The 12,308-nt window shown below is 39.9% G+C and overlaps 1 protein-coding gene and 1 long non-coding RNA gene across 2 annotated transcripts in view; one reads left to right on the forward strand and one right to left on the reverse strand.

Annotated features, from left to right (window-relative positions):
• The first annotated feature begins 8,265 nt into the window (after window positions 1–8,265).
• On the forward strand, window positions 8,266–9,225 carry LOC123794430 (olfactory receptor 2W1-like). The gene has a single exon (XM_045800610.2). The coding sequence runs from the start codon at window positions 8,270–8,272 to the stop codon at window positions 9,212–9,214; it is 945 nt and encodes a 314-aa protein (XP_045656566.2). The 5' UTR covers window positions 8,266–8,269; the 3' UTR covers window positions 9,215–9,225.
• Window positions 9,226–9,835: 610 nt separating this feature from the next.
• The window catches only part of LOC123794458 (uncharacterized), a 40,939-nt gene continuing 38,466 nt past the window's right edge, over window positions 9,836–12,308 (reverse strand). The window contains exon 4 of the long non-coding RNA XR_006780207.2: window positions 9,836–11,505. This is a non-coding gene — a long non-coding RNA (uncharacterized LOC123794458). The remainder of the gene's footprint in view (window positions 11,506–12,308) is intronic.

Raw genomic sequence — 12,308 nt, forward strand, 5'->3', positions numbered from 1 at the left:
TTTAAGATTATTTATTTATTTGACAGAGAGACAGCCAGTGAGAGAGGGAACACAAGTAGGGTGAGTGGAAGAGATGGAAGCAGGCTCCCAGCGGAGCAGGGAGCCTGATGTGGTGCTCGATCCCAGGACTCTGGGATCACACCCTGAGCCGAAGGCAGACGCTTAATGACTGAGCCACCCAGGCACCCCACCATGAGTGATCTTGAGGGGGTTATGCTAAGTGAAATGAATCAGAAAGAGAATAAATACAATATGACCTTATCTATGTGTGAAATCTTAAAAAAAAAAAAACAGGTCAGAAACACAGAGAACAAAGCAGTAGTTGACAGAGGTCAGGTAGTGGTGGGTGAAATGGGTGAAGGGGATCAAAAATTGTTATAAAACAATTAACTCATTGGGCAGGGCACCTGGTGGCTCAGTCGTTAAAGCATCTGCCTTCGGCTCAGGGCGTGATCCCGGCGTTCTGGGATCGAGCCCCACATCAGGCTCCTCCTCTGGAAGCCTGCTTCTTCCTCTCCCACTCCCCCTGCTTGTGTTCCCTCTCTCGCTGGCTGTCTCTCTCTCTGTCAAATAAATAAATAAAATCTTTAAAAAAAAAAAAAAACAATTAACTCATTGAGATACGAAGTACAGCACAGTGACAGTAGTTAATAACACTGGATTGAACAATAGCTAAATTGTGGAAAAAGCCGAGATGCCCTTCAACAGATGACTGGATAAAGAAGATGTGGTCCATATACACAATGGAATATTACTCAGCCATCAGAAAGGATGATTACCCAACATTTGCAGCAACATGGACGGGACTGGAGGGGATTATGCTAAGTGAAATAAGTCAAGCAGAGAAAGACAATTATCATATGGTTTCATTCATTTGTGGAACATAAGAAATAGCAGGGAGATCGGTAGGAGAAGGAAGGGAAGAATGAAGGGGGGGGTAAACAGAAGGGGGAATGAACCACGAGAGACTATGGACTCCGGGAAACAAACTGAGGGCTTCAGAGGGGAGGGGGTGGGGGATTGGGATAGGCTGGTGATGGGTATTAAGGAGGGTACGTATTGCATGGAGCACTGGGTGTTACAGGCAAACAATGAAGCATGGAACACTACATCAAAAACCAAAGACGTACTGTATGGTGACTAACATAACATAATAAAAAATTTTAAAAAATAACACTGGATTGCATATTTGAAAGTTGCTCAGAGAGTAGATCTTGTAAGTCTTCATCACAAGAAATAAAAAACTTTTTATAACTATATATGGTGATGAATGACCACTCCACTTATTGTGGTGATCACCATCTCCCAATATATACAAATATGGAATCATTATGTTGTACAGCTAAAACTAATATTTGTATCAAATATACCTCACTTAAAAATAAAAAACTGCGACTGAGTGTCACTGAAGCAGGAAAAGACAGTGAGCAGTAGAGCATATTTCAAAGCCCAGAACAGCAAGCTCACACACACAAGTGCAGGACCTTGGTATATTCTAGTGATATGATGGCATCACTGGGCAAAGAAAAAGTATTTCAACAAATTAAACTGGAATTTGGTCATCCATATGGAAACACAAATTTGGATCCCCACCCTCCACCATACATTAAGTACAGGTATACTTAGGGTATGACTTTAAAACATTAGGAAAAAATACATGTTAATATCTATCTCACTTGAGAACAGAGAAGGCTTTCTTTACGATTAATTAAAAGATTCTTCCATGTTTAAATTTAGAAATCCTGACCATCAAGGGACACATTTTTTAAAGTAAAATGCTAAGCAACAAATTAAGAGAAAATATTGCAGGGCACACAGCCAACAGGGGGTTAAAAGTAAGTATAAAGACCCCTATAAATTAATAAAAAAAAAATTTAATAATAAAAATTTTTTTAAATTAAGAGAAAAAGAGTAGCAATGCCAAAGAACGATTGTCAGAATGAACAAATGGGTTTTTCATAGACAATTGTACACAGCAGCAAGTATATGAAGATGTACTAAACCTCATTAGTTATTAGGGAAATGACAATCGAGGCCACAGCTAGACAACTTTCATGATCTTGGAACGGAAGGCAAGCTGAAGACAAAGCAGAAGCTGACACCCTGCAACGCCCCTCCCCCCGGGATGTATGCAACATTCCTCAGGCACTCCTGGCTGCCCTAAAGGACAAAGAAACAGTCCTTACTACCTACAGCCTACTTACAAGTCCTTGAAACAGACACGGTGACATTCCTCTAGGAACTCAGCTGCCTCCAGGTTAATACTTTGCTAAGGGCAAAAGGCGGTCCTAGCCTGAACCCTCCCCTCCACCAAGATCCTGTAAGTCTACTTTAACGTATAAAAATTCCTTTGGAAACTTCCTTTATCTCTAACCGCCCCCCCAAGATACGTTTTGGCAATCATGCCCCAAGCATATGGCCCACCGATATACATCTGAAGGGTCTCATGACTCAGGTTTTATTAGACGTAATAAATGACCTTTTCCCAACAATAGCTAACTCCCTCAAGGTCCTGGAAACCTTGCTTCCAAAATTCCTTAGAGACTTACGCTATCCCTAACCCCCTCCCAACTTGAGGGTATATAATGGGCCATTCCTCACAACCCCGGTGCAATAGCTCTTTCTGCCCAAGGGTCCTGTCCCGGTGGTTTAATAAACCACCATTTTGCACCAAAGACGCCTCAAGAATTCTTTCTTGGTCGTCGGCTCCGGACTCCACCCCACTGAACCTCACCTATATTCCACAACCTCATCAATCTCTCAAAAGTCCACAAGACTAGGCATTGGAGAAAATGTAGATCAATGGAATAACTTATACAAAACTAGGGCAGGATAAATTCACAGTGCCTTTTGGCAGATAATGCCTTGTAAAGTTTGCTTATCCCTTAACCAGCAATTCCTGTCCGAGGCATACACCCAAAAGACCTTCCTGTATGCATGCGCCAAGAGACATAAACAAAATTGTTCATCCTAATGCCTTTCATATGAGCCAAGAACTATAATCAGTAAAAATGGTCATCAGTGACTGAAGAGACAAAACGATTCTTTTTTTTTAATGATTCTAATATATTCACACAATGGAATATCATACAGAAATAGAAATAAATGAACCACGGGGACACAAAAAATATTGGATAATCTCAGTGACAAAATGTTAGCTGAGAAAAGGAAAGTCCCCACAGTACATATATGATATGATACCTTTTGTGGAAGCTCAAATAAACTAAACTTTAAAATACATGCTATTACAAAACAGAAACTGACACCCCGCAACACCCCCTGCCCCATGGAATGTATACAACATTCCTCAGGCACTCCTGGCTGCCCTAAAGGACAAAGAAAGAGTTAACCTATAGATACCACAATCCTGCAAGACTTAAGTCTCCCTTAGTTTACAAATGTCTTAGCAGTTTACAAGACGGAAGCATTTCTACCAATTATCTACCTTCCAGAAGGAAATGTAGATACAATTAAATGTCCTTATAATCTGCAGCCTCCAGGAAGTTCCCAACCATCTCAATGTTAATGCCTTCCTACAGGGGTAAACAACCTTAACTTGACAATGGCCAGGCCTCCAGTATCCTGTGAATCTTTAACATATGAAAGTACTTTCTCGACCTCCCTGTTTCCTCACCTTCCCCCAACCCCAAAGTATATTATCAGCCACCCTCACAACCCGGGGCAGCAGCTCTTTCTGCCCACGGGTCCTGTCCCCGTGCTTTAATAAGCCACCAATTTTGCACCAAAAAATAAAAAATAAAATAAAATACATGCTATTAGGCATTGACATATGTATGTGAGTGTGTTAATACAGAAATTATATTCTAATGCAAGTGTGTGATGAACACCAAATTCAAGATGATTTCCCTGGGGGTCAGGTAAGAACAAGGGAGAGTGTAGAAGTATAGAGGTAACAATAAGTTATTAGTAAGATCCCAGTTCTTGAATTGAGCGGTAGGCGAGTACTTGTACATGGCACCGTATTTACGTCACTGAAAATGGAACAATGATGATATGGCTCATGAACCACGGAATTATTATTTCATAATTTTTTAAAAAGCAAGTATTTTCTTTCCTGCAAACACACACCTAGATAATTGCCTATAGATCTCCAACTTAATTGATGTCTTACCCAAAGAAAGAAAACAAAGTTCAATTAAATGTGTTAATTTTTATAGATATGGTTTACATATTTTCAATCTTCAACAGTAAATTTCATACATAAATAAATTCATCTCTGACTGAAATTAATTTCCATAGAGGATATGTAAAAAAAGGGGGGGGAACCAAGATGAAACCAATGTCTTAAGGGAACCTTTCCTGAAATACTTGTTTGGATAACCCTCTGGCCATAGTGTAAGATCTGTTAATCACCTCTGTGGGGCACTAGTCCCCATGGTCTACACCACGTTAACATACTAGCATTTAGAGTCCTACATAAACACTTCTTGCAGCACACAGAGACCAGTAGAGGGCTCTCCTGGTTTAACTGGGCAGAGGTCCACCCACAAATGTGTCCAACAGGAGCGCACATGAAAAGACTACACATATCCCACCAAAAATACATTGCACAAACCAAATTCATCAACTTTTCCACCAGTCTCACGTGTAGTTTTTCTCTTCTATTCACATTAAATAGAAACCCATGGAATCTTAGTTCAGCTGTTGCAATTCTGTGGTACAAGAAAGTGGGGACGAATCAGTATTTCGTGGACTCAGTAACCTGTCAAACAAGAATCCTTCTGATTACCCATGAAATGAAGGCTCGTCATCGTGGGAACATGGGTACCACCGGACTACATGAGAACACAACAGCTGTGAATTCTTCCCTCCTGAAACGTAAATACGTTCTAGTTTTGTTTCTAGTTTTCTCTCCACATCATTGTGTACGTTGAAAATTATGTTTAAATGTGTTGCTTCATTTGTCTTACATTTCAGTGAACAAAGTCAAATGGAAAATCATGCCATGCTATTAGAAACTGAAGTCCATACCATGAAAAATGAAAACATTTTCAGTGAAGATCATGTCTCTTTTTTAAAATTTCTTTCTTCTGCTTGTGCTCTCTTGTTTTTAATATCCTGTTCACTTCTAAATTAAAATTACAGTAATAGTTAAAAATTGAGACCCAAGGCTTAAATCTATATGGAAAATGATTGTAAGCATAAAAGTCCTATACTTGGATTCATAACATAAAATTACATAAAATGTAATTTTAGGTTTGACACTTTCCATATGGATATGTGGGTTGTTATATGACCCAAAGTTTAAACTGAACAGGTAATATATTTCACCTGTTAAAGCTAGCTAGCATACATTTTAGAATCTGTACATGCATTACGGATGCTCACAGCCTTCTTCAGTGGTATACCTACAGTACATGCTCACTTCTCAACTCACTAATCAAAGGCATTCAGCAAACCATGGTGAGTCCAAGGACAGCAACCAGAAAAGCATGGTAGTTAAACATCGTACAGTGTTAGGAAGAGCTGATAACTGTATGCATGTAGTCTGGGAACATAACCTAAGAGTATATTTGATAATAGGTCCTAATATTAAAGGAAACTCAAAAGACGTATAAACAATTTCTAATGAGCTGAACTCAACAATATTGTCTAGAGAAGCACATTTGGGTAATCAAGCAATTACAACACAGGGAGGTGATTACTATAAACATCAGGATAGTGGATACCTGGGTGACAAGGAAAGGTAATAATTGGTCAAGACACAAAGAGAAGAAGCTCCTGGGGTGCTTGCCAAGGTTCTATTTCTTGACCTGCCTGTCACAAGAATATTCACCTGAACTCTGTGAACTTTTGCTGTTTTCTGTATCTATGTTTTATTGTATAATAAAACTGTTTTTGTAATGAAGCCATGTTGCCTTGACTTATTCTCTGTTATTTCCAGAATAAAGAAAAATCATCAGTGACTGGATGTTAAAGAGCCATCTCTGAGCTCGACATGAGAAGTAGGGATGAGGCACAGATGAAAGAACAGCTATGAAGCTCTGAAAACAGGAGTCGTGTGAACATTCTGTGGAAGACCTCCTTCTGGGTCAGAAGGCTGGATCGTGCTTTCTGAGTCTATTTCAACTCTAAAATTCTGTGGCTTTTTAATTCCCAATCTTATGTGGTCAAAGAATACTGAGTGCATTTTTTTTTTAAAGATTTTATTTTTATTTATTTGACAGAGACAGCTAGCGAGAGAGGGAACATAAGCAGGGGGGGTGGGAGAGGAAGAAGCAGGCTCCCAGCAGAGGAGCCTGATGCGGGGCTCGATCCCATACGCCCTGAGCTGAAGGCAGACGCTTAACGACTGCGCCACCCAGGCGCCCCCTGAGTGCATTTTGTAATCAACCATGTTGGGAGCTAAGTCCTCTGTCCTCTCCTGCCTCTGGGATTATCAGTTCAGTATGTACATCTTGCTTGTGGGCCCTTTTCTGTACATGAGTGTCTGTCCATTTAAAAGTTATGCCAATGTAAAATTGTAAGCATTCCAGTTTAGTTCTAGACCATCATTGTAAAATCACCAGTGTGAAAAATGATGACAGTAAGGAGTGAACAGAATAATAATTTGTGGGTAGGTCAATACAATTTTTAATTTTGAGAATTAAATATGAAGTAAGCACAGTTCCTAGTATTTTCACAAATACTAACCCTCACCACCTCCTTCTCAGGAATATTATTATCTTCAGTGAACATATAGAAAACCTGGTGTACAAACAGGTTACATTAACTACTCAAGGACACACTACCTCCAAGCAGTAGAGCTGGGATTTGACACCAAGCTCTGAGAATCTGTGCACTTAAGCACTATGCTCGACTTAGCTGGCCTCCGACCACATAAAAGTTTCATACTCATTACTAAATTAAATTTCCATGTTGTAACAAGGAAAAACTATATGCCAATCTCATACAACTTGATAATAACAGTTTCTTCTTCGTGATTGTAAGATTTTCATGTTCTAACTAAACTGCTTATAGCAATGACATACTGTAGGTAACCTAACCATATTTCACTAAAACTGCAACAAGGTTTTTATTCCTTGGCCCCAGACACACTGTGAATATAAAGCACCCCAGGTCTGAATTTCATGGTCAGATTATATGCATAAAACATTTAAACTAAAAAAAATTAAAACTAAAAAAAAAAATTTATAAACTAATTCAGTCATTAAACATTCCATCTATTTTAATGATATGATAAGGTAATCAGAAATAGTGAAATAGTGAAATTTATGTGTTCTTAATCCCTTTTCTGTAATCTTTCAGAATTGAAATGAGGTTTTACATATAGAGTTCTGAAGCACGCAGAGGATTGACTCATATAGTTGGTAAATTCCATGGGGAGAAACATCTCACTGACACTTTACTGAGCTGCTTCTTGTTCAAGTTAGCTACCTTGCTACTTTTGTTCAATGGCCAGGTGAGTAGGAACTAAAACAGATGGTTGCTGTATGTATATGGAAACTAAATGTTTCTGGAATTAGTTCAGCTTTTAACTCTGCAACAAGTCAACAGTCTATTTCAAAGGTGTAATTTCAGTCATGAAAGGTATTCCAGGAAACACATGGCATTTGTACATGGAAATCAAGGTTAATAAGAAAGATAATTATTCCTTGCACCAAAAACACATGCACAAAAAAAGGTCAGTAGAGTGGGGAACACCAGAACTGATACAGGAACAGAGGTGTCTGCGATGTGGAAGAGGAGGGAAAACATGAGGAGGAGGTAGGTAGTGATGGAAATTACAATGGCTGGAATGTGCACACTCAGAAATGAATATGGAAAATGATCCTGCTACCAAACGAGGGAACTTATCGCACGTAAATGGGTCATTTAACTTTTTATCTCAAACTCCACTCTTTTGATAAGGGAAAAATTTGTCAGGACCAAGTATGCTTATGTCATAATTTCAACAAGGAAAAAATCAAAACACCCCACTCTTCAATTACATCATTAACTTCACGGACTTATTACTTACTCAAAATACACAGGACCATAGGTGTCATGGCACATGAAGCCCCTCCAGTACAATTCATGTGATGGGGTTACCATGTTATTTCAGAACCACTCTAGTTATGAGTGAACACAGAGAGGTTTTGGGCACTGAACACAGGGAGAGTGTTAACAGAGGTGTTCCAAACGGGAGAGAGCACACCAACAACTGAATCTGTGATACTCAGAGCAAACTACAGAGATTTTTATTTCTGCCTAGAGCTGATGCTATTTTGATTACCGTGGTTTGTCTCCTAGACTTTCCTAAGGAGCCATGGACACAAACAATGGAAGTTCCACTACGGATTTCATCCTGCTGGGGTTTTCTGATCGACCCCAACTGGAACGCATCATCTCTGGGCTTGTCTTCATCTTCTACATTGTGACTCTGGTAGGAAACACAACCATCATTCTTGTATCTTACTTAGACGCCCAGCTCCACACTCCCATGTATTTCTTCTTATCCAATTTGTCTTTTTTGGATCTCTGCTATGCAACTAGCATTATCCCCCAGATGCTGGTGAATCTATGGGGTCCATCAAGGTCTATTACCTATGGAGGGTGTGTGCTCCAATTCTTCTTTGCCCTTGACCTGGGAGCCGCTGAATGTCTTCTCTTGGCTGTGATGGCCTATGACCGCTATGCTGCTGTCTGTCAACCTCTTCACTACACAGTGATAATGCACCCTCAGCTTTGCCAGAAGATGGTGCTCACCGCCTGGCTGGGTGGCCTTGGCAGTGCCTTAATTCTTTGCTCCCTGACTTTGAAGTTACCAAGATGTGGGCACCGGGATATGGATACCTTCTACTGTGAGATGCCAGCATTGATCAAGATGGCTTGTGTCTACTCAAAAGTAATGGAGATCATTGTCTTTGCTCTTGGAGTGGTATTTCTTCTAGCACCTATATCACTAATTCTCATCTCATACGGATTTATCACTCAAGCTGTCGTGAGGATCAAGTCAGAGGCCAGGTGGCGTAAGGTCCTTAATACATGTGGTTCCCACCTCACAATAGTAACTCTGTTTTATGGAACAGTCATTTACATGTACATGAAGCCACAGAATAGCACATCCCAAGATGAGGGGAAGTTCCTTTCTCTCTTTTACACGATCATCACACCCACCCTTAACCCTCTGATCTACACTTTAAGAAACAAAGATGTGAAGAACGCAGTAAAGAGAATAATGTGTGTAGGAAAATGGTCAGCCAAGTCATGAGTTAGATGGAAGACAGCTAGGAAATATTGACCTTTACCAACAGAAGATGAACTGATTCATTTATGTGAAGAGCATTTAACTGGTGTTCACCACGTACCAAGATTTGCTGTAGGTACTGACTTTGTAAATAAGTAGGAAGTAGACGGAAATTACAAGCAGAAAGAGATACAGACACATAAACTTCAATTCATACACTTAGAAAGCTTCAAGACCAAACAGGGGCTATAGACAAGTAAACATAAAGTTATAAAATGTGGTTAAGTACGGAAAGGGAGATATGTACAAAGCATTAAAATATTTCACAGGGAAATTTAGTTATGTAGGATTACACCAGATTCTGATTTCTGCCTCAAGTTTTAACTGGGCACAGGGTCCCATGCTGCATATCACATTTCTGAGCCTGGCCTCCACCAACACAACGCCAGGGAAGCGATGCGTGCAACTCCAGAGTTATCGTCTCAAACATGAAGCCTTTGTTCACACCCTTCTCCATCCACTTCCTCTTGGCTGGAATGTGACTGCGGAGGGTACCTAGCTTTACCAAACCCTATGAGGGAACCGAATAGACCCACCCCTGCAGCAGAGCAATGCCTCCACACTATTACAGGAGGAAAAGCTAACCATTTAAAATTAATTAAGCCACTCTACTTTGGGGTCTCTCTGTTAGAGGAGCTTAACTTCTACCCTCCATGGCCTGATAAGGACTTCGGGCGTTTCCTGGAAGGTAGTGTGGTCCTTCAATCAGCAGCAACAGCATCACCTGGTGCCTTATCAGAAATGCACACTCTTGGGCCCACCTCAGACCTACTGACCAACTATCTGAGCAGGGACTCAGCAACTGATGTTTCTTAACAAGCACTACAGGTAATCAGGCTGAAGTTTGAGAACCACTGTTACAGAGAAGTGGGAGATGCTGAGTCTCTAAACAGAAAAATGACATGGTTTTATGGATCTTAATTAATTTCCTTCCTACACACCTATGAAAGGAGGTGGGTAACAGTTTCTTAAGTCTCTTAAATAAAAGAAATGGTGGAAATGAATTCAATATAAAAGGTCATTTGTTATTTAATACTATCTTCTGGCTGTTTGGGATACTTTTAATTCTTTATTTAAATTCAATTTAGTTAACATACACTGTATTATTATTAGCTTCAGAGGTAGGATTTAGTGATTCAACAGTTCCATATAACACCCAGTGCTGATTACATCAAGTGCCCTCCTCCTAGTTCTTCAATTTTATAATGTTCTTTCTTTCATGAATTATGGTGTTAGTAATGGTAATTTCTGAAAGGGGCTTGATGCTCTTAGTTGACAAAACAAAAATTTGGCAACCTTAGGTTTGTTCCTGAATACAGGAGCAACATATTCAGTCTTTTAACATTTAGGACATTTGCAACACCTGAAACCTAAGAGAAGGGAAAGACACTATAGGTTTTCTTTCACCAGCATAATATTATAGAATCCTTTTAAGTGTGTATTTGGACATGAGAAAAACAGGAAAAATAAAAGAAAAAGTTTCTCATTATCTCATAACCTGGAAATAATGACTGTTAACATTTTAGTTGATTTCCTTTTAAATTATTCCCTTCCACACTAAAGTTTGGGTCACACTGAGTAGCTGATTTATTTCTCCCAATGTATTGAATACATTCACATCAGATAAATCACTCCCAAGGGAGAAAAACTTCGCCCCTAGAGGAGCAGAAAAAATCTCAGCTAGTACAGTGACTGGTGCCCCTCCAAAGGCCACTGTACATGAACAGACTCCCCATATAACTGTGATGTGAAAGTGTCACTGGGAGGAAGATGCTGACAGTGACAACAAGATTGGAAAAACAATGTCTCCGTGTTATAGCACATGCTTGTCCCGGTCTGCACAGATGACTGAGATCTCCCCTGAGCCAAACCAATTCACGAGGAAACATACCCAGGCTCTAGCACCTGAGGAAGGCATGAACGGTCTTCTAGGTTGGTGACTGACAGCTTGGACCCAAGGATGGCCTCAGTTAATCAGGGTCAAATGCTGGAGATTTCTTAGAATACCATAAAAAAGTTTGGTAACAAATGTACTCTCAGGAATTTGGAGAAAAAGACATTTCTCTCTTTCCTGGTTGCATTAGTCTACTGCTACATAAATATTTTTTAAAGAAACAAACAGGACCGCTAGAAATGACAGACATAGGCTGAAAATCACTTACCCAGAATTCTGGATCTAAAAATGTTAATAACTCTGTTGGCAGCAAAGCTGTCCTAAATGGACGTGAGGCTGTTTCCGCTCTCTGCTTTCAGTTCTTTAATTTAAAAAAAAAAAAAAAAAAAAAGGCAGATTTGTGTTAAAAGAAAAGAATTCCTCTGTAAGAGAGAATAATATTAGCTATTTGTCATTTGTCAGCAACAGTAGCCACTTTTTTAGGGAGGACACTCACTACTGCCATACCTTATAAAACCATACATTTTCTTAGGAGGTGAGGATTCAAGAGCAATTAGACTCTTTTAGGATGCAGTGGTGCCATCAAAGGAAATATGCTAAAGAATAACTTAGCTTTCAGCTATTTTTATCAATTATAAGTGCACCTTTATAATGGCCACATGAAAATGATGGGTCATGTTTCACGTTCTTGTCAATGAAAATATCAAAAGAAAAGTTTCTGTCCCTTGTATCATTGTATCTTGCTGATAAGAAAAGTTCCATGAACTCAGAGTACAAACATGGCCTCTTGTTTTACTTTATTATCATTATTTTCCAATTCATGCACCAGCCCCCAGTTGCAGAACATCCACTGTCTTCATTTTGGGCTCCCCATCCCATGAATGATCTCCGAATAGCAAATTCCAAAATTAAGTGCCTATCAGGGAGCATGCCAACCAGTAAATCCCCTGTATTAAGCGCCCTACTGCCATTTCTGCTCAGTGCCACAGGTGCCATGGTTGTATTAGCGGATGATGCCACAGGTGCCACGGGCACTGCTGGGCGGGTGATGGTACTGCAAGCATAGGGCCTGACCGTCTGTGTCATAATGAGGTCTCTGCTTCGGTGCGTGTCCTACAGAGGCACGCTCCCCTCTCTGCCTTTTCCTGACAGATAGGTTGCTGT

The sequence above is a fragment of the Ursus americanus genome, chromosome 32 (assembly GCF_024610735.1).
Source record: "Ursus americanus isolate L20-20 chromosome 32, mUrsAme1.1.p, whole genome shotgun sequence".
Classification (NCBI taxonomy): domain Eukaryota; kingdom Metazoa; phylum Chordata; class Mammalia; order Carnivora; family Ursidae; genus Ursus; species Ursus americanus.